Source organism: Apaloderma vittatum, unplaced genomic scaffold (assembly GCF_000703405.1).
Source record: "Apaloderma vittatum isolate BGI_N311 unplaced genomic scaffold, ASM70340v1 scaffold21435, whole genome shotgun sequence".
Classification (NCBI taxonomy): Eukaryota; Metazoa; Chordata; class Aves; order Trogoniformes; family Trogonidae; genus Apaloderma; species Apaloderma vittatum.
The window spans coordinates 12,988-37,356 of record NW_009716762.1 but is presented as its reverse complement, the minus strand read 5'-3'; the positions used below and the strand labels follow the sequence as shown (position 1 = coordinate 37,356).

Sequence of the window (24,369 nt, the reverse complement as noted above, 5' to 3'; positions counted from 1 at the left end):
GCTGAGAGAGTTGGGGTTGTATAGCCTGGAGAAGAGGAGGCTCTGGGAAGACCTTATAGTGACTTTTCAGTATATGAAGGGGACTCACAAGGAAGACAGAGAAAGACTTTTTACTGGGGTCTGTAGTTGACAGGACAAGGGACAATAGTTTTTAACTCGAAGAGGTTAGTTTTAGATGGGACATAAGGAAGAAATTCTTTACTGTGAGGGTGGTAGGGCACTGGAACAGGTTGCCCAGAGAACTTATGGATGCCCCATCACTGGAGGCGTTCAGGGCCTGGTGGATGGGGCTTTCAGCAACTCGATCTAGTGGAAGATGTTTGCAATGAGATGATCATCAGAGGTCCATTCTGACCCACTAAGATGTGTCACTAACTTGTTTAAAAGCATTGGTGACTTACGATCTAATTTAAATCTCATCTCTGAAAATTCCCTGTCAAAAACTGAGGGGCAAGCATTAGATCCAAAGATAGCAAAAAAAAAAAAAAAGAAAAGTGACAACACATCTGTTACCAGGATTCACAAAAAGTTAATGCTGATAAAGCTGAAAAATAAGCAAAAAAATAAAGTGAGAGACAGTGATGAAATTGAGGTGAGCTTGCAGAAAACATACTGAAAACAGAGTCAAAACAATGAAGGAGAATTCTGATACAGGAAAGCTGCAAGGTTAACATTTGCAATAAACAAAAATTTGCCACAGGAGGGAAATGACAGAACAAATTAACATATTTTGATCACCAGGGTCAGAAGAAAACAGAATATGCAAATACTCTATTGGCAAGGCTAGTCTGGCATGACATTATCCAGCTAGAGACAGCTCTTACTGTCATTACAGTAAGTGGTTATCTTCCTCTGTACTAAATTTGTTCTGAACTGTAAAAATCTTTAAAACTCATTATGACACAAGACTAACATCGCTACTAGGTTTTGGAATAGGGAGACTCAGAAATATCAATCCACACTTGGAGTGTAAAGACCATCTGTTATTAACACTGAATTTCTGGTGTATTTTTGTTAATTTCATCTGCTTAAGTATAATCTTCAGGTTTGCTCCATTTCTCTTGTTTTTCATATTAATTCGGAACTGATTAAGGGCTCCTTTCCACAGGAACAAAGAAGCTTAAAATCCACATAAACAGTGTTATGTTAAAACAAAATATATGTCTAATACAGTTTTACTCATATGAATAATTTTTCTAGCCCAATTGTTCCTAACTCCAAACAACTTCAGAATTAAAAAAGACACTCTATATGAAAATAAAGAACATGCATGCAGGAGCTATACTTGGTATTTTCTAATATTAAATGTCAGTTTCCAATCTTCTGATATTTAAAATGGGTTGAAGCTTTTAAAGCTTTAGTCAGAAACAGGAATTAAGGTCTAGAATGGAATATCATTATTACTAAAGTTATCTTTTGAAGGGGATTCCTTCCGGAGGATTTCCTGAGTCTTGTAAAGTCAGAAGAATACCAGCAGTTACACAGATAACACCAACCCAAGTCCTTCCATCATCGGATTCCCTGACTCTTGGAGTATGAACCAACTACTGTAGAATTTACTATGTCTGCAAGACAGGAATATGAAGGGGCTCTATATCTCTACTTAAAAACTGGCAGTTATTTCCCTTCATTTACTTCGGGCTCACAGGCAGAAATTAAGGATGAAAATTTACTGACAAATCTCTCCATATCTCCTAATATTTAAAGGATGTCAACTACCTTTGCAAACATCTGCATTCCAAACACATTCTACCCAAGTATCAAGAAACCAAGGTCACTGTTGTCACCACAGTACAACGCACTTGGTATCATCTCACCTCACCTTCTAACAATGTTATAATGCAGTCGGGGTATTACTTTAAATTAACAACGAATTAATTGGTTTATCGATATTCTAGCATTTCACTACTTTAAGTTAACACTCCCCCACAGAACAGCCAAGTACTACAGCTCTAACTCTCATCAGAAATCAGTTTTCAGGATTATGTAGTGGGAGAATTTGTATCAAAGCTGAATATTTTGCATAAAATGAGATTAGCAGAAGTATACACAACATACAGAACAAACGACACATCCACCCATACATTTGTTGATAACCCACAAGTCCCACCTAATTTCCTTACATTTATGGCTAGTGCACACAGCTGGTACTGTTCTAAGGTGATGATTTCATGGTAACAAGGTTCTTGTGCCAACTTCACAATAGCATTCCCTGCAGCCAGCCTCAACCGAGACATATCAGGTTTACTGAAAAACAAGCACATGGATTATGAAGGTTAATTAGTAAAAAATGTATGTACTTATTTGGCTTAATTAAATCCCGATAAGTTTGCATTGCCAAAAAAACTTTTCTTACTTTAAAAAGTAGGAAAAGTTTCCACAGTCTTTGGTCCCTCGTTCCCCCAAGATCAACACCGGAAGTAACTTCAGATCGAAAGTGGTTTCCATGTCACCACATTTTACAGCCTATTACCTTGCCCAATAACTTAGCAATCAAAATAACCATTGAAACTTCCTAAAAGATTCTAAGTGGGTGTGAAACAGTTTTAGCTGTGCACTGGACCAGCACAGACCCTTGGAGAACTCATTTTAGCTTGTAAGACACTTCTGTTTAGCATGCTGGTTTTCCTTCAGCAAGGGGCTCCTGCCAAAGAAGTAGCCCATTTCTAGACCCCTAGCAATCATAGCTCAAAATCGATGCTGCAAGTCAACATAAAATAAGATAAAGTAGATATTGTTATAGGTGACTAGGTGAATTGCATTTTTAAGACAACAGCAGCAAGAGGCATTTAGGAAGTGAAAAAAAAAATTCAACAGGCTGAAAGTATTGTTACTTGACTTGCACACTCAAATTGCACGCCCACCTAGCAAAACATTCCAATCATTTGCTGATTCTCCTAGCAGCAGATGAATGGGCTTTTCTTGAACCTACAAACATATTTGCAAAGGTTATCAAAATATTAGAAGTGCCTTCACAGGTGCTTTGCAAACTTAATGCACACACTAAATATACACATTAAAAAATCTGGTTGGGCTTTCACTGTTCTTAAAAAATTTGCTTCAGTAAAGCCTACTGTTTCATCCAAAGAAAGGTGGAAGCAAAAAAGTGTAAACACTAATTAATTCTATTCAAAAGTACTAAGTCTAGATTTTTCCTTTGATAACTTGGAGCAGGGATCAAGTCGTATTGTTATTTAGAAATAATTTTTTTTTAAGCAGGACAAATACTGTTTAACTTAATCACTTGCCCTTTATGCTTATGAAGAGCAAACACTGTTGTCTTAAATCCATTATCATGAAAACTGTATAAAGCATTTAGTGAATGAGATTAAAAGACAGTATTAAACACACAGTGCATGATCAAAACACCTACTAAAGAGCTTAAATCTTAAAATTTATCTAATCAGGTTTTATATGCACCTCAGTATATTATGGAAATGACAACATTTAAAAAAACACCCCTAAAAAGATCATGAGCAACCAAGTGACAGGACAAAAGCTGCACTAACTTTCAAAGAAAGCATGAAGATTAACACGGTAATGCCTAAGTCTTAAATGCTAAATGTCATTGTAAATTGCATCTACTGTGATAACTGCACCCAATAAAGATTCAATTTTTGCACTTCAGTGACAACTAAGCAATAATGACTTACAAGTAGAGAGTGATTGAGCCAAAGGAAAGGATAAAATTAAGAACTTTCAATCTTCCTCAGCTTTGGTAGTGATAACATTTACTTCTGAAAATTGAATCAAAGATATTTCACATAAAAGTTGGTCAAATCTTTACATAGTGTGTGTATCCCAGAAATACCCACAAGCATGTCTGTATGGTGTGGGAAGGAAGAGGAGGACAGTGTCAGTTGTGAGTATCATTCTTACAGCTGAAGATGAAAATCAGATCTGTCTTATTTCCAAAAAGACCATTTAAAAAAGAACTTTTAATTGAGGATTTATTTTTGATCAAATTCTCATAGCCAAAAGGTTTCTGATCTGCATTATCCCAAAATACACAACTATCAAGGCTGAAATAAAAGCTTCTGTATGATAGAACTGCAGGGTTTTTATTACTTAATAATTCTGAAAATTAGTAACAAGGATAACATTGTCCAATCAGAAGCTCTCTAAGAGATACAAGAGGGACCCAGACATCTGATTTCTGAAGTGCACAGACTGAGAGATACTGGCTTTCCTTCAGGCACCTCTACCAATCACCACACTCACTCAGAGGATCAAGAGTGGCCTCACAGTAACATGTGGCAGCTCCGTCAGTACTCATGGGTGCATCCCATCAAGGACCATGAACTTACACATGTCCAGTTTGCTTAAATATGCTCTAAACTGATCTTCCCCCAGGGAAGAAGACATCCATCTTCCTTGCTCCAAACCTTCCCTGGTCTCTAGGGTCTGTCTTCAGGAATCCCAGGCCCTGTGCCACCAGAGCTCCTGCCTCATTGAGCAGCAGGTGTACGTCTTCCCTAATCTACCTTTTGTCATCTGTTCACCTAAAGCTCTTCTGGTTGCCTTGTCATCCTTCTCTGGATTCAATTTCAGTCAAGCTTTGGCTTTTTCAACTGTGTCTTAGATGGTGTTTTCTTTATATTCCTGCCATGTTACCTGACCCTACTTGCAGTTTCTGTACAGCTCATACAATCACAGAACAGTTTGGGTTGGATGGGGTTTTCAAAGATCATCCAGCCAACCTCCCCTGCAACAAGCAGGTACATCACCCAGACAAGGTTGCTCAGAGCCCAGTCCAACCTAGCCTTAAAAACTTCCAGGGATGGGGCTTCCACCACCTCTCTGAGCAATCAGTTCCAGTGTCCCACCACTCTCATCGTAAAAAATTTCTTCCTTGTATCCAGTCTAAATCCACCCTCTTTACCCCTTGTACTATCACTACAGGCCCTACTAAGAAGTCTGTCTCCATCTTTCCTGGAGGACATTAAGTATTAAAGGACCACAATAAGGTCTCCCCAGAGTGTTCTGCAGGCTGAACAACCCCAGGTCTCTCAGCTTGTCCTCAGAGCGCAGGTGTTCCATCCCTCTGATCATTTTCTGCAGCTCTCCTCTGGACTCACTCCAACAGATCCAAGTCTTTCCTGTGCTGAGGGCTCCAGAGCTGAACACAGTACCACACGTGGAGTCTCACCAGAGTAAAGGGGCAGAAAATCACCTCCCTCAACCTGCTGACCATATTTCTTTTGATACAGCCCAGGATCTGGTTGCCCTTCTGGGTTGCGAACGCACATGGTGGGGTCACTTCCAGCATTTCATCGAACAGGACCCCCAAGTCCTTCTCTGCAGGAGTGCTCTCAATTTCTCCTTTTTCGTTTTGCCAGAAGCTCCTTGCTCATGCATGCAGATCTGCTGAAATATTTGCCAGACCTTCTGCTTTTTTAAACTTAGAGATGATGCTTCAATACTAACTAGCTTTCTTGGGCCTGTCTTCCCTCCAGGGCCTTATCCAACAGGATTCTACTAAGCAGATCCTTCAAGAGGCCCAAGTTTGTTCTCCTGAAGTACAGCACTATGATCTTGCTTTTTGTCCTCCTTGCAGCCCTCAGGACTCTGAACTGCAATGTTACAGCCAAGGCTGCCTTCAATCTTCACATACCCAATAAATCCACAGTTGTTGCTATGAAGCCCAGCAGAGCACCACTTCTCACCAGCTCCTGAATCACTTGTGTCACCAAGTTGTTACCAGGGCCCTCCAGGAATTGGCTCCTTCAGCCAGTATTTGTGTGGCTGAAGTCCCCCATGAGGGCCAAGGCCTGCAAGGATGAACTTGCTTCCAACTGTTTACAGAAGGCCTCATCCACTCCCTCTTCCTGGTCAATGGGACTACAGCCAACACACACTACAATGTCACCCATACCTGTCTGGCTCTTCAATCTTAACCCACAAGTTCTCGGCTCATTCATCCACCCCTAAGCAGAGCTCCGAGCTCTAGGGCTGAAGGGCAACCTCACATGTCATTGCAGCTTTCTCCCTTCCCTGCAAGTATCCCCAACCTTCCATTAACTTTAATAATGGAGAACTGATCACATCATTATATACACTTTCCATTATTATTTATAGCTTTGAGTACAAGAAAAGTGGGAAATTTCAATTTCTAAAACATGGACAGCATAGAATCATCAGTCCAAGCATAAAAACACACCAGACCTAAAGAACTGATCTAGTCACAAACTACTGGATAAACCAATAATATGCTCCAAGCAGTTACACTGATGAGTTAAATTACTCCCACATAACCGCTGATAGTCATAGTACAGAATTTAAAACTATGGAACATTATAAGGAACTCTAAGAAAGACTACATAGTTGCTACAAAGATAATATACTACAGAATTTTCAGGTTTGCAATTCTGCACACGACACAGGTTCAAATCTGCATGATCACTAGATAACATTAAACTCTGCTTGAAAATGAAAACCTTTTTACTCATATTGGCACAATCCACCCATGCCCTTATTAGCTTTTTTAGACATACATTTTCAGTGCTTGGCAAGCAGCAGCAGCCAACAACTTCTCACTTCTCTGACTGCAGAGGATTAAGAAGATAAGCAGAAAACACATAAATTGTCTAATAACCACCTAAAAGGTAAATTACTATTGAGACTTAATCTTTTTTTACACATTTCCCTCTTCCTTTCACTTTTGGAGCTCTCCAGGGATTAAGAGCCTGCCTTCAAGTAGAAGTGCCTTATGTACCAGCTATTCCCACCTGGTTTACTGCAACATGCTATTACTTTTTATTAGGAAGTCTGCCTATCAGCCTTTGACATACACAACGACTGGTACATCAGGAAAAGCAAGCTGCATAAAAAATAAAAACCAACTTGTAGTGGGAAAAAAGAAGTTACACAGTTTACTACTGAAGTATGAGTAATTGTTCTTCTAAGACAGAGATAAAACAAAGATGATAAGACCATTAAAATACAGTTATATCTAGAGTGTTAAAAAAAAATCAAAACTTACGAAGGAATTGAACCAAGCTTACCATTAGTTCTTGCCAAATAAGATGTATGAAGTGTTATGCAGTCTAAAAGAATAGTTTAAGCAATACTTTGACTAAAACTCTCCCTATCGCGTCATCACACCAAAATGTTACCATCTGTTACATACCTAATTTTCCCCTGCTCTGTTAAATCTCCATCACTGTGTAATATTGTTGTTAGCAATCTCAGAGTAGAAGTTCCTGACTTGCTGTGGTTGTTCTTCATTCCTAGCAGCCATCGAACCATCATCTTGATGGCCTGAATCTGAAAAAAAAAATTGATAGGCAGAAGTCAAATCACACCACAAGCCCCATTTTCTAAATAATCTTAATTTAATTACACAGTATTTTCACAAGTGCCTTTTGTTGCTATGAACACAAGCCTGTCAATACAGCAAAACATCATTTAAACACTGAAAGATAACTAGACATATTCTCACTAGGCATCAACTTTTCACTGAAAGTCTCAAGCATTTATTACAGCAAATAAAAATTACACAACATTTAGTTAAAGTTTGAACTGTTTCTTCTACTAAGCAATGACATTTTGCCCCATAAAAGCATTATCTAAATTGAGCTTACATACATTAAACACCATGGAACAGGCAAAACAATTTATACTTCAGAAAATGTTACTGGATTAAAAAGCAGAACGCATTTCCATCTTCATATATTCCTCTAATTTCTGTGCTTAAACAATCTATGTATATTCTTTATTCATGTATGTAATACTTAAGTTAAATTTAAGACATCTAAATTGAAAAACACTTCATAGATATTTTGACTGGCAGAGTATCAACCTTTATTAAGATAACTCATCCTGGAAAAAAATCCACTTCTTTCACAGCTGCTTAAAGAAAAGCCTCAAAGCCTGTTACTTTTGATAACTCATCTTTTGCCAATGGAAACATCGAAGTGTTTTGAAGCAAGCTTCTGAAAGTATACAGAATCCAGCAACTATCATGAAACACTGAGTAATTTCACATTTCTTTAGTGAAAATAAAGTATTAATTTGGAAACTAAGCCATTTTTTTAGCATTTGAATCCCTCTTTCCTTTCATTTTCCTTCTATATGAGAGCAAAGACAATAAAGAAAACAGAAAGAGGATTATCCTCTTACTGCAAAATGAAAATACTCATCTGAGTCACACATTCTTGGGGGAAAAAAACAAAAAAAGAAAACCAATGAAAACAAAGAAACCAAAACACCAAACCCTGAAGTTCAAAACACAAAGTCCAAAAGCTTTGGAAAGCCTAAGACATTTTTGTACACGTTAACTTCAAATTTCCTCCTTAATGGGCAAGGCAGTTCTAAACTTTTATACAAACACTCACAATATCACATGAAATTAATCATACACTTGATCCATCCCACATAACAAACTCATGACAACAGTCCCTCTGGATTTAAGTTCTAGGATTGTCATATATTCATGAGTTTATGTATTTACTCCACCTACAGAATTCTAGTTCTACTGGGTAATACCAGCAAGAGGTAGGATGCCTGTCACTCCAGAACTCAAAAGGCACAAGGAGTATGGGGAACAGAAATGAAATTGTCTTGCCCAGCTTTCAAAGGGTCTGCCACTGACACTGCTGTAAGTATTCACCAGAAAATTTTAAATAGCACTAAACCCAAGATAACAATAATAAAATCAAAATTATGATAACTAATAACGTAAAGATGATGACAAAGATGATCATTAGCAGCATAGCAGCAGCAGATCTTCTGAAAGCTCATCAATTAAGTTTCTTTGTGTCATAACCAGTACCTGTAGCTATCAGTGCCTCCCATTTGCTGGGAGAATGAAAACATGCCACCTTTATTTGTCAAGTAAATGATGTATTCGGCCAGGGAACAGCCACTTGTTATCTAGTGCCGTGACACCTCTGGTCAGCTTCTGAGCAATTTCAATTTTAATCTTTGCTTCTCTCTTCCCCCTCCATAACTCCCTTCCCTCAACAGTACTGTCCGAGTCTACTCTTCCTTCCACATAGCAAGTCCTAATTCCAACTCCAGAATTTTCCTTTGATCCCATTATGTTCCCTGTTTCTTTAAGGGTGTTAACAATGTTGTGATGACATTCCAGCCACCCTTTAGAATTAAGCATTGGCAGGAAATGAGTACAGGGCATGAGAATCCCCTCAGTCACTGCCTCTGGCTACCTGAAAACTTAAAAACGACTCGAGTTTGCACTGTGCTCGTGTTTTTATTTTTTTCTTTGTAGCCTAATAGGATAACTATCAAAGGGTAATTCCAGCTGGAAAGAGTATGAGGTCTCCAGTCCAATCCCTCTCTCAAATGAAGGTCAACTATGAATTCAGATCACCTTGGCCTCAGTTGTATCCACTGTGGTTCTGACAGCCTCCAAGAATGGGCATTGCACAGGCTCTTTTGGCAGCCTCTTGCAGCCCATTCCATTGCCTGACTGCTCTCAGGTTTTTTTCCTTACATCCAGTCTGGAACTATTGATTTAATTTGCACCCCATGAGCCTAGAATTCTCCTCCAAGATTAAAAGTTATTACATGTAACATGAAAATATTGAGAAAATCAAAATACACACTGGTCAGAACCATATCAAAGGCCATAGGTAACTGCTTTGTACTCAGCAGCACAACATGAACTACATGTATTTGAAGTGCAAGCGAAAAAGTGACTGAACATTATGTTTTCTCTGGGATGATCACAGAATCATAGAAATAATGAATATAAACATGACAGATTTCTGATTTGTCATATAAGAAAACTGTGGTTAACTACTAGCTTTACATAAATTGTCAGCAATGAATAAGAACTAGTTTTTAAGATTAAAATTAACAATTAAAAACAATCAACGGATAGTTATAACGCCTTCCTCTGATCACAAGGTTGTCACCATGCTTCCCCTGTAGAAGTATCACAGGCTGCCATCCCATGCAGCGACCTTGGAAACGCTGTCTTCCCACTACACCAGCGTAATGACAACAGCCAGCTCAGGTTAACCGCCTGAGTTTTCAGAGCCACAAATGCTGCAGGTTTGTGCAGTAGTGAAAAATGAAAGAATGCCTCCTTAAAGCCCATTTAGGGAAACAGAATGAGAAACCTTTTATTGCAGCGCACATAGAAGGAAACAAGAAATATCCCTGTTGCTACACAAGTCTCAATCCACTGCACGGTGCACAGACGTATTCACTACTCATCACTCGAGGGAGCTGACTTCTTTAGAGCAGACACTCAAGTGCCAGACGTAAGAATTCAAGTCTCATTCATGCCATAATTAATCCAATTCATATGTAATACTGTGCCAAAACATTTCTCTATAGACATAATTTCATTTAAGGTTTCGCACCCAAACTAAGGCTAGCCTGCATGAGTCTGTACCTGTTAGACGGGACAGTACTAAAATTTTGTCTTCAGCAGTCCTTCTGCTTTTCATACTTAAACTGGCTAGTCACAAAGGGAGAAAGTGGCTTTTAAAAGTAGAGTGAAGAAAAATACACTGTCAGAGACAAATCGTTTCTAAACTAATGGTGTGGCCTGCAGCGTTCATTAGAGGCTTCTCAGTGGTAATAAATGCTAATTAAATTTGCAAATCAATTTTCACAATAACCTGTTTTCACTTGCCAATAAATGCTTTTTACAGTTTTTGGGCTTGGCTTCAACTTTAAATTGCCTTAACATTTTCTGTAAACCAATTCCCTTCCAAATAGTTAGTTTTAAGAAAAGTTTTGTGAATAGAGAAGCACATTTCAGAGTCATACAGCTTCACAAACAGTTTAAAAAAAATCAAGGAAAACACTACTTCAGTGATTATACATGTAACTCGAAGTCATGTCTATTTTAAACTAGCACTTCATGAAATCAAAACAAATGTGCCTTTTTAACAGTTCTTGGGAGTGTACTCTGTAACTATGGAATTGCACAAATACAAAACAACATCCATGCTGTAGTCAAAAGAATAAAAAACTAACAAATCAACTCCAAACCAACTGAGTATTTCCAGTAACGAGTTCTGTACCAAGGTGGAACCTAAAGTACTTACTAACCCAGCAGAGAAGGAGGTATGCGGTGAAGCATTTAAAAACTTCAACAGAGAAGGCAAAAAACCTTTTAAAACCATCAGAGCAACTTTATTCAAAAGGCAATGGAAATTAAATGACTGCTATAATTAACTTAGAAAGAGCATGTTACAAAGTACATGCATCTTTCTAATTCTGAAAGAAAATGTGAAAGCATAACCTATCCCTCTTCTGAAGAAAGGGCAAATAAAAACAAATACAGACATAGGATGTATTTTCCACAGTATAAGTCTATTTCTGATTGAGTGAAAAATTTAGTGAGAATATCTATTACCAAGTCCAGAAAATGTAATAATAAATTTACATCAAATAAAGAACAAGCTTGAGGTGACATTTTAAAGTTAAAAAAAAAAAAAAAATCCCAAAACACACAAACAGCAAAACCCCAACCATTTTAAAGTGATTTTTTTTTTTCTTAAGTCCATGTTTTTTCCTCTAATACACACCATACACAAAGAAAAGCAATATAACACATTTGTTTGGGGAAACTGATAAATCCAAACCCATTTTCTTCTGTATTCCAAAACAGAACTGAAAATTTCTTAGAATGTCCTAGAAGTTCAAAAGAAAAAGGGAAGACTTAAAATACCATAGAGGCTTTGTTTGAACTCCTATGTTAAACAGGAGGGAAAAATAATTTAACCATGATATCTGGAATGCTTAATGGCTGCACACCAAACCCAAGCTACAATAAAAATTCAATAAAGTGTATAAGAAGATTTATTTGCAAATATAAAAAAGTAGGTGCTCCCCAAACCAAATCCAAAAATGTGTATTTTAATACAATCTTCATTTTAAAAATAGTTCCTCCTTTTTTACCTTTTAAAAGGTGACAAGGAAACAGAGAAAAGCAATTGACAGCTTTAGGAATCCAAGAATTTACCTTCATTATTATACACACAAACATAGGAAAAATTTAGTAGGTGCTACTTACTTTAACAAGTGTTTCAGGAGACACTTCTTCATCCGGGACCCAAAGCTTTGTTGTCTTTTTTCCTGGAAGCTAAACCAGAAGTTACATTTTGTTACACTGCTGTTACCCTTCAGTGCAGCCTGCTGTAATCTGCTCCTTACTGTTTGCTTCCGAAAACAATCCAGCAGCACTCCCTGGTTAGTTACCTGCAAACTACTGCTCCAGAGTATAACAGTCGCTGTTTCGAAAATATTTTCCACTTTCCATAGCCACTAAATTAAAACCTCAAGTGCATCGTTTTAGACAGTAATTCTTACCCTAAGCAATGGCTGATAATGCACAAATATTTTTTTTGCATTTGATAATCACTATCAATACAGAAAAATTAGAAAAAAAAATTGATAAAAATCTCAATTCACAGCATTCCATTTAAACAGAAGCTTCAAATGTGTTATACTTCCTATAAGAATCATCACTTGCTTGCTCAAGACAAGAGATTGAGTGAATTCAATACTAATATTCCCATTTTTACCAGAAAGCAAGTCATAAGTGATCAGCAGCTGTGCTCTATACAGGCCCGTGGCTTTTGCAGAACCACCAAACAAGTACTCTCTCCTTTCCTGCACCGTGGGTTTTCAATTGAGTCAGAGAGAAAATCAAAAGAGAACAGTACGGAGAACCAACAAGCACAAAGTTTTCGCAAGGACTTGCTGAGTATCGTACTACAAGAGAAGCACCATCTTAATACAAGGATTTGAAAACACTTACCCTATCATTCATTAGCAAATCTTTAACGATGAAAGTGGCAACCAAAGATTTCAAAGGAGCAGCAAACTGATCAGGTGCTAGCATGGCTATATGGCCAATAGTAACCAACGGCGTAATGAGGTGCTCAAAATTGCTTGGATCCAGGCTTTTATGCAGTGGCTACAATGAAGGCAACAAAATCAAGAATTACTAATATAATCCATGTCCTGCTGAGGGGAAGGATGTTAAGAGTTCTCTACTAAGTTGTCTGCGTCTATTCCAGAAATACAATTTTAAAAGAACTATTAACTATTGAGATTTCAAGACACATTCACCAACCTTACAAGTCAAAAGAAAAATTAAGAAGAAAGACAAAATGTTTATCACATCTGCGTAGTTCAAAAAGTAGCAGCTCAAGCAGGTCCATTTAGGAAATAATGGACTAAACGGTATTTTTTTTTTTTTTATCAAAGTGGGCATATCACACCTCAAGATAGCAATTTCAGTAATGAAATACAATTCAGCCTTCAAGACAAAAGGCTGATGGGCACTGATTAAAAAAAAAAAGTGCAGCTGCCTTTATAACTATTTAAATGGTTTCTACCATAATTAAGTTTTCCTATAACCATTTGAATACTTTGAGCCATTCCCAATAGGGGTGAGGAGCGCTGTACAGTTCCTCTTTCCATAAATAGTTCATGATTCCAGCAGACAGTTCAACAATTTTATTTTTTTTTTGCTCCATCATCTGTTAAAATACATAACCCTACACATGATGGATCACAGGATATAAAAACTCCCTCCGTCACCATTTTTCAGGCCAAACTGTATGAGAACAAAAGGAAAGGGAAAAAAGATCTTTTCTAAATTTGGTACAACTTGCCAAATAAGTTGCCGCTACATTCCTTAGTTTACATACGTAACATAAAGATTAAGAAAAATGAACGTAAATTATTTTAATGTTACCTCAAATATCTGTGCAAATTGAGTTTCTTTGCTGGAAAATATTGCATGGATGCAGTGAATAGCATACTTGGCTTGACGAGGGGGTCCCTTTTTAGCTTTATGATGCAACACTGGAAGCAAAGCACTTTAAAAAAAAAAAAAAACACAAAAAAAAGGTAAGTACCTTTTCACAAATTATAGCTCTAGCAAAACACTGACCTAGCAAAAAAAGTACAGATACGCATATACAGAACACAGCACCTCGGCAAAAGTGCTCATTATCCTGGTTTGGGGAATTCCTTCAAAGAAAGAAAAAAAGGGTTAATTCATATGCCTTGCAAGTAAAAAGCCCCTGGATTTTGTTGATAAAAATATTATGTGGCAAAAGAAACATTTTTTCTGCACAAATTAGCAAATGTTCTTTTGGAAATATTCTTGTTTATGCATGCCCATAAAATTCCAAAGAACACTTTTACATTGCCATATATTTCATTTCGGAAAAAGTGTAAGTAATTCTGAAGGGCAATGATAAAAACGATAGTAGTAGCAGACATGTATCAATTGCCACTGCTTCACATATATTCATTTCACTTTCATTACTCAGAACACACTGCACTTTAACGTCATTTGAGATCTTTTCTGTTTTACCTGAAGTAACGCTTTCTTACAAAAGAATGCAGGATAATGCTATTGTAATGCAAAAGGAAGAATGAGAACTTACAAAATCCCATACAGTAAAGAACATTACTCAGACAGAATAAGATATACAACTTACGATCGTATATGAGGAAAGTCTTCTTCAATTTTACTTCCTGTGTTTTTGAAAATTTGTAATGCAGCTTCTGCCACTTTTTCATCATCCATCTTCAAGCATGCCAGGAGAGATTCAAACGTTTCAGCTGAATGAAATGAGATAGGGTGCGTAAATGAAAGTACCTGCCAAAATAAAATAAAAGCCATGTTAATATTTTCTAAAGGTCCACTTACATAGAACATTCCATCAAGAGTCATTTTCCGCTGCCATACTGGAATATTTATAATACTCTGCCTGGTTGTGTCACATGATCCACATTTCATCTGGGTTTTTTTAGTACCTCCTAAACTTCCTCTTTTTTCTACATGATCTCATCGGTTTTCACTTATTTTTCCAGTCTCAGTTTCTTCTTCTGTTATTGTGACCATGTACATCTACATTAGCAAGTACTGGGCTAGAGCAGAAGCAGATCTTAAGAGAAATACAACTTATGCCAAGGAAGCAATATTCACATTTTGCAGGTTTTACTTCAGACTGTTTCTAGACTGACTGAACCCACTTCAGCCACTGCAACGCACGTGCTTCTGAAGCCTATTTCATAGTTTTGTTTCTCTGAAAGGAATCCAGCTTGTGTGCCCCAAGGCTTCATGCTTGGTTGCTAAGTGGAACAGCTGGTTGTGCTCTGAAGTTCCTACCTCTAAAATAGTAATATAGACATACCCAGTAGGGTCTCTAATCCCTCAAGCTTTCCACAGCAGCTTATCAGATCCTGTATTTCTCCTTCATATTCTTGGACTCTGTTTTCAAGTACGACAGTCCTCCCAGTTAAAAGAAATCCTCATTTGATCATCTCTGAAAATTTTCCTTCTCTTCATTTTTAAGTGTCTGTTGATTATCAGCCTCATTCCATATAATATCCTGACTCATGGCAAAGAAATGATCCTCAAAATCTAGAAACTTCTTCATACAGTTTTCTATTTTCACCAAGTTACCCTCATCCTCACTTGCTTGTATGACATTCCCTTTTCTGGGTTCCTGCATTTGTCATTTCTGGATTCTTCTCATGATGTACATACCTCTGTTGTTGTTCTTTTAAGTCTCTGAAGCCCGTCCACAACTACTCCCAACACCATCACATAACTGAGGTGGTACAATGGCACAGGTATCTTTCTGTGCAATTTCAGGTAAAGCTGACACACTACATAGTCTAAAGTCTTTGGGAAAGATCAAGTGAGACAAAAAGCTTTCCGTAGTTGCATTTAAGAAGTTTCACTCTTCTAACCAAATTTATAAATAACGCAGTGACCAGCCCTTTTCCTCCTAGGAAAAAGGGAGTACAGCAGAAAAAAATTTCTACAATGTCCCCAGAAATGTATCTTGATGGGATCTGCTATGTAACTGAGTCTCAAACACTACACAGCTGAAACTGGTAAGAGCCCAATTTATGAGGAACTCCAAGGAACCACAGTATTGTACTGCTACGCAGGCGCAGTTCCAGAAGTAGTATAACTATATTCGCAAACCACTGAATTTAGACTCTACTCACCTGCTGCCACATACACAACTACTACTGCCTTCCCAAAAAGTTTATAACCTTACTTACATGCCACGTTAAAAGACCATAGAGAACAACCCAAACCAGTATTCTTCCACCACACGCTTACAACTGAAGACACTGAGTGCTAATTAAAAATTTATTTTAACAAGAGTTGCTTTAGGAAGTTCACATGCTCACTGACCACCAGGTGGATACTTGCCTTAAGCAATTCAAGACCTGCTCTGATTGCCTGGTCAGTAGGTACACCCTCATCTTCATCATCAGCTGTTCCATCTATAGACTTGTTTACTTGCTTGATAAGGGCACTGAAGGAGGGAAACAAAACACAGCCTTGTATTTACTGCAATTCCACCATGTGTGACAATTTCCATAAGTTTAAGATATAATGTTATTAAAAGGAACTTAAAACATAAACCATAAACTTGCTACAAAACAACTAAGTCAACTACGTATATAATCTGGTTGTCTTCATCTCCTACCTAAATCAGAGCTTATGAAGCATTAAGTTCCAAAATGTTTATCTATCATTAATTAAGAACTTATACACAAATTGCTCTGGAAGCATGACCAAACTAATGAAATCATTCAAGTATTACAAGCAAGAAATTCAGGTAAGAACTGTGGTGAGGTTACTGCTGCTATGGATTCTTAGTAATTGATGGAGAATAACCCTTTACAATGTTTAGTACATAAGCAAGAGAAAAAAACAAAACAAAACAAAAACATTAAACAGCTGTGCTAAGGGTTCATGAAAATTTTAAAAGATCTATCTCCTGCATATTTCACCTTGACAGTTATGCTTGTTTATTTTCTTACGTTGCACCCTAGGAAAGGAAAGGGTGATTATTCAAATTATCCTGTAGTGAGTAGTATAGACAGCGTCCTTATCACAAACTGAACAACATACAGATTATTCCTTCAGCACATCCTGTAAATGATATTTTTAGCAAAAACAAAACAAAACTCCAAAACCACTCCACCAAAAAGAAGAACAACTTAGAGTAAAAATCAAGAGATCTCCTAGCCAGACTTCCCAGGCTTCCAAATATTTATTTGTCTGCTACTAATTGGACAAAAAAATACCATCTAAAAACCAAAATAAAACAATAAAAAAACCACAGTCTGAGTCTCACCAGAAATGAGGCAGAAGCTTATTGAAATTCTACAAAGATAGAAGACTAATTCTGTGGCAAAACTGAAAACATGTGCTTTTTACTACTTTTTTTTTCCTTGTACAGAGTATGGCAGTCGGTCAATAGGTAGATTGTGAAATTTTACAACTTCTTGCCACATGTGAATATTACTTTTAATATACATTTTATATTGCTTCTGCCAATATGCAAAATACATTTTCAAACTTTAAGTAAAAATCCACCTACACGTTGTAGTTAATCCAAGATCAGAAAGCAGTTTTTAAGTGAAATCTCAGTGACTCCATTATATATACAATTCATTTTTCCCTCTCCCATAACTCCACTGGCTTATTCTTCCTTAAAGTCTTGATGCCTCAGCATCATAATCTCTACTTCCTTGTTACTGTTTATGTCACTATGAGCTAATATTCTGCATAGAAAGTTTCAGTGAACAGCCACAGACAAAAATTACTTTTAAAATAAGTCAGTTGGACACAAACCAAACTTTGCCGATCAGCAAGAGATCCATTTTTATTGACAGGTTGTCCCAGTTGGGCTGAGCGGCTACGCAATTGCTTCTCTGGCTATATTCTGAAGGACCTCCAAAAAAAACCTCAGCAAGGGGAAATGGAAGAAAATGCTGCAGGTCACCAGGCCTTAAACTGCACCTGCCTGACCCGTTACTGCTTGTGCTTAAAGGTGAAATAAGAAACAGTGATTTCAAATCCCATGATCTACGACCAACACCACACATACACACACACACACATACCTGATGGATTCAGTATCAATGTGCACAGGAGCAATTCTCTCAAGAAGAAACTTTATCATTTCCAGGAAAGGATTTGTTGGTTGTTTTGGATTGCCTAACTTCTTTGTTATTTCCCTCTGCAATAAAAGTTTCAATTAATTTTATAATCAATTCAGTTCCAAAAATATTCATATATTTTAAAGACAATTCTTACCACACATCCTTCAGCCTGTTTGCAAGAACATGTGGGGCTAACAAGCATTTCTAACTGACTTCTTATTTTTTCATCATCTTCTAGAACCTGTGTAAACTTTTTCATGAAATCTTGAGCTTTCCCTGGATCAGGCAGGTTTCCTTTAAATAAGCAAAAGAAATCACTACTTACTTTAATAAGTATCAGTATTGTAAATTACACAAGCACGAAAAGTTATACCAAGAAAAGTTCCTATATATATTTAAGTTAACCCAGAATGGTGGGAAAAAAAACCAAAACCACAACCCAAACCCAAATAAATAAACCACAAAACACTTTTATAAATATAGAATTATACATGACAACACCAATTTCTAAAAATCTGCGTACCCACAGACCTCCCCTGGCTATTGGCTTCCCTCACCCTTCATAGTCGTTTAAGCAAGTCTAGGTGATCTCGCTGATAATATAAACAGCTGAAATTGACCTCTGAATGCACAGTCTATACCTCACAGAAAAATATACTCTGTAAATAAATCACCTGATATGACAAGTGTGAAAAACATCAAAAGGGTACTTTTGCTAAATCACTCTATCACTCTTTCACTAAACATAAACTATACAGCAGCTTGCAACATTTAAAAAACAAACACTTTCAAAATGCATTTCTTAAACTACATATAAAATTCATATTTACATTTTATAGCAAGAAAATTTATTGGCAGAGTATTAGTACATTATTTAAGGTGTTTCATGCTTTTGGTACAGCAGGTGTTAAGCACAGTTGGCACAGAGAATAGTACAGGGCTAGAGATAGTTAATTCAAAATAAGTTCTACCAAGTATTTGTTTTACTGTATTGATTCTTTTGTTTTTTAAATGCAACACAGAATTAAAAGAATCAAAAAAAATAATCACAAACTGATCAACTTTTATACTGCAAACAAAAGGAAAAAATAATTTGGAACATGATCAAGTAGCAAGATTCAGATTTTTCTCCATATTTTTCAAAAAACGTACATAGCCTTAAGTAGCATCTCTTTTCTGCCAGAACAAAAAATGCTGATTTATAAACAAAATTTCAGAATCACAGAGTAAGTTTTACTTCTTCATACTGGTTTTAACACTACTGGCAGGTGGGCTGCAGGGAACAAGAAGTGTTGCTTTGGGATCAGTGGTTTGTTCTTTGCTGAGAGTTCAGGCTATGTACAAGTCCCAAGTGCCTTCCCTACTACTTAAACCCAAACTCTTTTGCATTCTCCCAACAACACTTAAAATACCAACAGCTCCAAGTCAGCTAAATTAGTTGACAGTTTTGTAGATTAGTTAACATCTAACATCCTAGATCCATCTAGATTTTGAATTAGTGCAAAACAGATGTAGTCAAAATGCACATAATAAGCTTCACGACTGGAGACTTCTTACACTAAGTAAGTAATGCTGCTTACAGTTGTCTTAATTCTTTAAAGCATATTATTACATCATGTTGATCATGATTTTTTAATGTTTTGTTGATAAGTTTTATCTGTTACAAAACTTTTTTATAAGCTTATCTCAAATGATTTTTAAAACAAGAAAGCAATATAGTTCAATCATAATTTTTAGACAGTGTAAATACTTCTACTGACTTACTTGTTATGACCATCACTTTTGAGAATATAGCTTTACTGCTGGCATCTGTCTGCAATTCACAAAAGAAAAATGGATTAAGTAAAAATTTTACATTATGTATTTCCACTTGAGTACCATGTGAGCAAAATTCCATAACACATTATCAGCAAGTCAGCACCTATTTTGCTAACACACCAGTGTGTTAAAAATCAAAACCAAAACCAAAATGGAAATTAACTCTACCTTACAGGACTCAAACAATGATGTCAACACATACAGAATCTCTGTATTCACACCTCTTGTGACTCAGAAGAAAAATACCAAAACTGTACCGTAGAGTTTCTTTGTTTCTGACTGATTTGGCCTTCTAATCCTGGCTAAGTCTTCAAGTACTGACTAAAGCTACCATTAAAATGGACTTTAAGTTAAGCAAGCTGCTAATGATTCAGGCAAAAACGAAATAACCCGAGTCAGAAGTATTCTTTTAACTCCTAGTAGTATAACCCCATCAAAAACCAGCAGATTGAAGAAGATTAAGAAACATTTCTTTTTAGAAGTTCAACTGTGGTGCTTTACCTACATTATCTTACGATATGGAAGCATCTGCAGCAAATGAAGCTTATATCCTAATACAGACAAACCAGCACTCACCCACTTTTCTGCATGTGAACAGGGAAGTTTATGCATTTTATTTAACTGTATACCACTGCTGTAGAAGTAAAAGAGAGGAACTGGGATTTATGCTTTTGTTCTTCCAAAACTCATCCTAAAGGCAAGTGTGATGTCTGTCCTATCTCAGATTAGAAGAAATTATCATCAACTGAAAATTTGTCAACACCTTTTCAGTCTCCTCCATAGTGCTTGCACTTGGGGAGAGCCTGAAGAGGAAAAAAGGAGAGCATCTTAAGAGTTTCACTAAACGGCAAAAAAATTTTTCACAGATGAAAAAAACAGTGGGCTAGAATGTTCAAAGATTTATAATCACAGAACAATGTAGCTTGGAAGCAATAACTGTAGGTCATGTGGTTGAACTGCTGACTCGAGGTATGACCAACTTAGGTGAGCGTTTGCTCCAGACCTCATCTAGTTGCATTTTAAATATTTACAAGGATGATTTCACAACTTGTCTGGGCTACCTATTCCCATATTTGATCACCTTTATTGCAATTTTTTCCCCTTACTATCTAATCAGTTTCCTTGTGGTAACTTCTGAACACTGCTTCTTGTCCTATCCCTCTTCATCTCTGTGAGCTCTCACAATGCCTACGCCTGCCATGAGGACAACCTCTACAGGAGAGCAAATCAACAATTAAGCTATAACAATTAAGTGGAGAAATTACATCAGAGTGAAAAAGCATATACGGTAACACACAAGTCATATTCTGGAAGGTAAACTAGTTCATTTCAGTTTTGTTTCCTGAAAGGAAACAAAAGTTTCTAGAGTTCTGAATGGCTACTGGATCTCTGTCTTAGGATTGCTACTGCCTTGAACTGTGTGCACCTTACAATTATGAAAATAAATAATTGCATTCAATATGAGTTCAATTATATGAATTAATTACCAACATGGAGAAAAAAATAAACACAGCAACGACAAATACATACAAGAAGCACCACAGAAATAAAAGTGTTTGCATTGGCAATAGGCACAAAGAGCAGGGTTTGGGATAGCAAAGGGCTGTGGGGTGACCTGTGCAGGAGGAGATCAGGGCCTGCCTGGCACCTGGTAAAGCTGCTTCCAGCTCGCTCTGCAACCCACCAAAACTCAACCAGTCAGAGGAGCCTATGGTGCCTCTGAGAAAACATATTCAGGAGAGGAGACTCTAAAGGGACTGTGGCCAGTGGAAGAACCCACATGGGAACAGTGGGTAAGAAACAAGGAGCAGCAAAAGGAAAGGAACCACCAGGCCACGACCCCCATCTCTGCTGCCATCGCCTCAGCAAGGGCACCGAGCACGGAGCGCGGCGAGGGGCCTGGTGACCATGAAGCGGGGAAGAGAGGTGTCCGAAGGGCAGGCAAATTCTCATTTTCCAAGTGTGTATTTGTTCATTATTTATTACGGTCTTGAGAAATAAAAATTAAAAATTCATGTCACTTGACAACAAGCTAACTTCAGTAAATGCCTGGACTCCAAACAGTTCTGTTGCCCACCGTGCCACAGCACCTCGGGCTATCACAAGCCCCCTAAACTCTCCATTGTGCTCCGGTTCCTCAAAATGAATATCCAGGCACAGGAGGGAAGTTGCATGGGCAAAGGCAAACACATCACCAGCATACACTGCTTTGAATGTGATGCTCTACGCTGGCATCTACCGAAATCTACATGTTTAATTCCGTATTATATTTGATCATTTTACAATTGGAAAAGAACTTTCATTACACGTCCTCGAGAGTAAAAGTTAAAATTCCACTTTGAACTGAAATGCAGAAAACACCATGAAACTAACTCAGGTTTTAAATGTGTATCTAAACTACACCAAAAAATGTAAAATAGGACACGAAAAAGATTTCAATAAAGTCACTGAAACACAGTGAAATATTGTTTTACTAGCAATCACTGCATTTTAAATTTAATACAACGTTATCACGTTTTAAATGTGCAAATGCAAAATGATGAATTTCACTGCCATCGGGACTGAAGCAGTAAGAGATTATATTATATATTTCATTTGATAGGCCTTGTCTGCAAAACAGCAGCATTTCTAAGCAGATACATTCCATCATCATCTCAGTTACACACTCTGCCCAGTTCAGGTAATTCCAGCAAATGTATAATTCGGTCATAAAAATTCATTAAATATACTGTGGTATATGAATATATACACATATAGAAAATAAATCACAGTAGTACATGAATGTGAGCAAGGCAATACATTCTACTATATATTATTTCTGTTAAAAAAGCATCAGATTAAACTCTTGGCATTAAAAGCAAGTTCTAATCGCATTCCAAATTATATTCAATATTTAAACATATGGCTTCCTCTGCCCCCAAACACGAGTAACTAAAATAAATCTAAATTTAGCTATGAGAATATCCTAAATGCTCAGTAACTGTTTAACTTCTGAGCAAATTTGTGAACAAAGACTTCAACTGCAGTCTAGTATCTCCAATACAACATTTAAGAAGTTTCCAAGAGGGAAGAGAAAGAAGCAACCTGTTAGGATAAAAATATTCCAATTTTCTGAATGTTACAAATCATACAAAAGGTGAGAAGTTAGGGTATATAGGTACTTTTCTTAATTACTCAATTTGGCAGTCAAAAATAATTGTCTGTCTTTCCCCTTCTTTCAAGAGCCAGAACAATCCCTCAAACAGTGGGAGTAAATATTTTAGTATCCAATAACTGGCAAAATCTTTTAAAGACTTCTGTAACATCCCTTCCTCTTCAATTTTACTAAAAAAATATTTAAACATTTCCTACTGCAAGTGGCCTAATGGAGCATCAGTTTACTTTCACAATATTTTCTATTTGTCATTAAAAATAAGCTTGAGATAGTGAAACAAATAGAACTAAAAATAGTATTTTCCATAAAAATGCATATTCACTGTTGAATAAAGATAAACTGAACTCACTTTAGGCTGTTTTATTAGGTCGACTAAATCCTTTACTTGATGTCGTAGCAAATTTTGACATTTCCACATTTCATTCAAAGCCTAAAAAAAAAAAAAAAAAAAAAAAGATAAGAGTTGTCAAAATCATCTATTCATTACATAACATCATTGGCCAAGAAGAGCCTTTAAATTCTTTTCAACTTCAGACTCATAAATGTGCTTATTCCCTGAACTTTGATTGCTAAGTGAGCAAAGGCTAAATGCTTCCTAAATGCTTTCCGCAATGTAGAAAATTTAATTGGTCATATTAGACTGAAGCAAAGTGAGATTTTGAAAGAAGTTTCATTTCGGATGCTTAACAATATTGCCTTTAAAAGAAGTAGGAAATAACTGATAAAAACTCATAAAGAACTCATTTGTATAAGCCTGGAATCACTCTTGTAAAAACATTCCAAGCAGCAGGGTAAATCAGATATTTTAAGATTTTTATCATCAAAACAATGTTTTTCTTGCACACAAAAAGCAGCTACTGGATGAATAAACTGTGTAAAGTGGACACGATAAGACTTGTAAGAGACGCATTAGAGGTATTTGAGAAAATTGAAAAATCAGCACAGTTTCCAGGAAAAATAAGCCACACGAATTAAGAAAGCCAGAGCTTCAGTTCAAAAACTTCCAGAATCCATAAGAAAAACAACTCATTTCTATGTCACTGAACACACTGCATCTTTAAAACTAGCACTGCTGCATGTGAAAACTGTAGAACTCAGAAGTTACTTGCTGTCTGAAATAACAAGTATTGAAAAGAATCCATCCCGCATTTCTGTTTAGCCTATACTAAAAATGACTAGAGCAGTAACTTATTTTTCAAATACTCTTTAATTTTCAACTGTAATATCCTGAGACAAGTAATAAAAGAAACGCAGGGGATTAAACCATCAGTTTATGTACTATTTGAAGGACTTAGGATTTTTTAAGTCACTCCTTCATATATAAAGCTCTTACTAGACTCCTCCATGAGAAAAAAAAACAACAAAAACCCACAAACTGTATTTGATTTTCAAGTAACTAAGTACTACTAAAGACAAAACAAAGGAAAACTAACTGAATTCAAACAAACTGTGAGCATTACAGCAGTAGAACTGTT

At 36.8% G+C, this 24,369-nt stretch overlaps 1 protein-coding gene across 1 annotated transcript in view; it reads right to left on the bottom strand.

Annotated features, from left to right (window-relative positions):
• Nucleotides 1-2,123: 2,123 nt before the first annotated feature.
• LOC104269725 (sister chromatid cohesion protein PDS5 homolog B) overlaps nucleotides 2,124-24,369 on the bottom strand; it is a gene marked incomplete at both ends in the record, with an annotated part of 29,845 nt that continues 7,599 nt past the window's right edge. Inside the window, 11 exons of the mRNA XM_009869665.1 lie at nucleotides 2,124-2,247; nucleotides 7,130-7,266; nucleotides 11,996-12,064; nucleotides 12,743-12,901; nucleotides 13,688-13,811; nucleotides 14,442-14,602; nucleotides 16,178-16,283; nucleotides 17,884-17,999; nucleotides 18,077-18,216; nucleotides 19,687-19,735; nucleotides 23,244-23,324. Coding sequence (XP_009867967.1) covers nucleotides 2,124-2,247; nucleotides 7,130-7,266; nucleotides 11,996-12,064; nucleotides 12,743-12,901; nucleotides 13,688-13,811; nucleotides 14,442-14,602; nucleotides 16,178-16,283; nucleotides 17,884-17,999; nucleotides 18,077-18,216; nucleotides 19,687-19,735; nucleotides 23,244-23,324 — 1,266 coding nt within the window. The remainder of the gene's footprint in view (nucleotides 2,248-7,129; nucleotides 7,267-11,995; nucleotides 12,065-12,742; nucleotides 12,902-13,687; nucleotides 13,812-14,441; nucleotides 14,603-16,177; nucleotides 16,284-17,883; nucleotides 18,000-18,076; nucleotides 18,217-19,686; nucleotides 19,736-23,243; nucleotides 23,325-24,369) is intronic.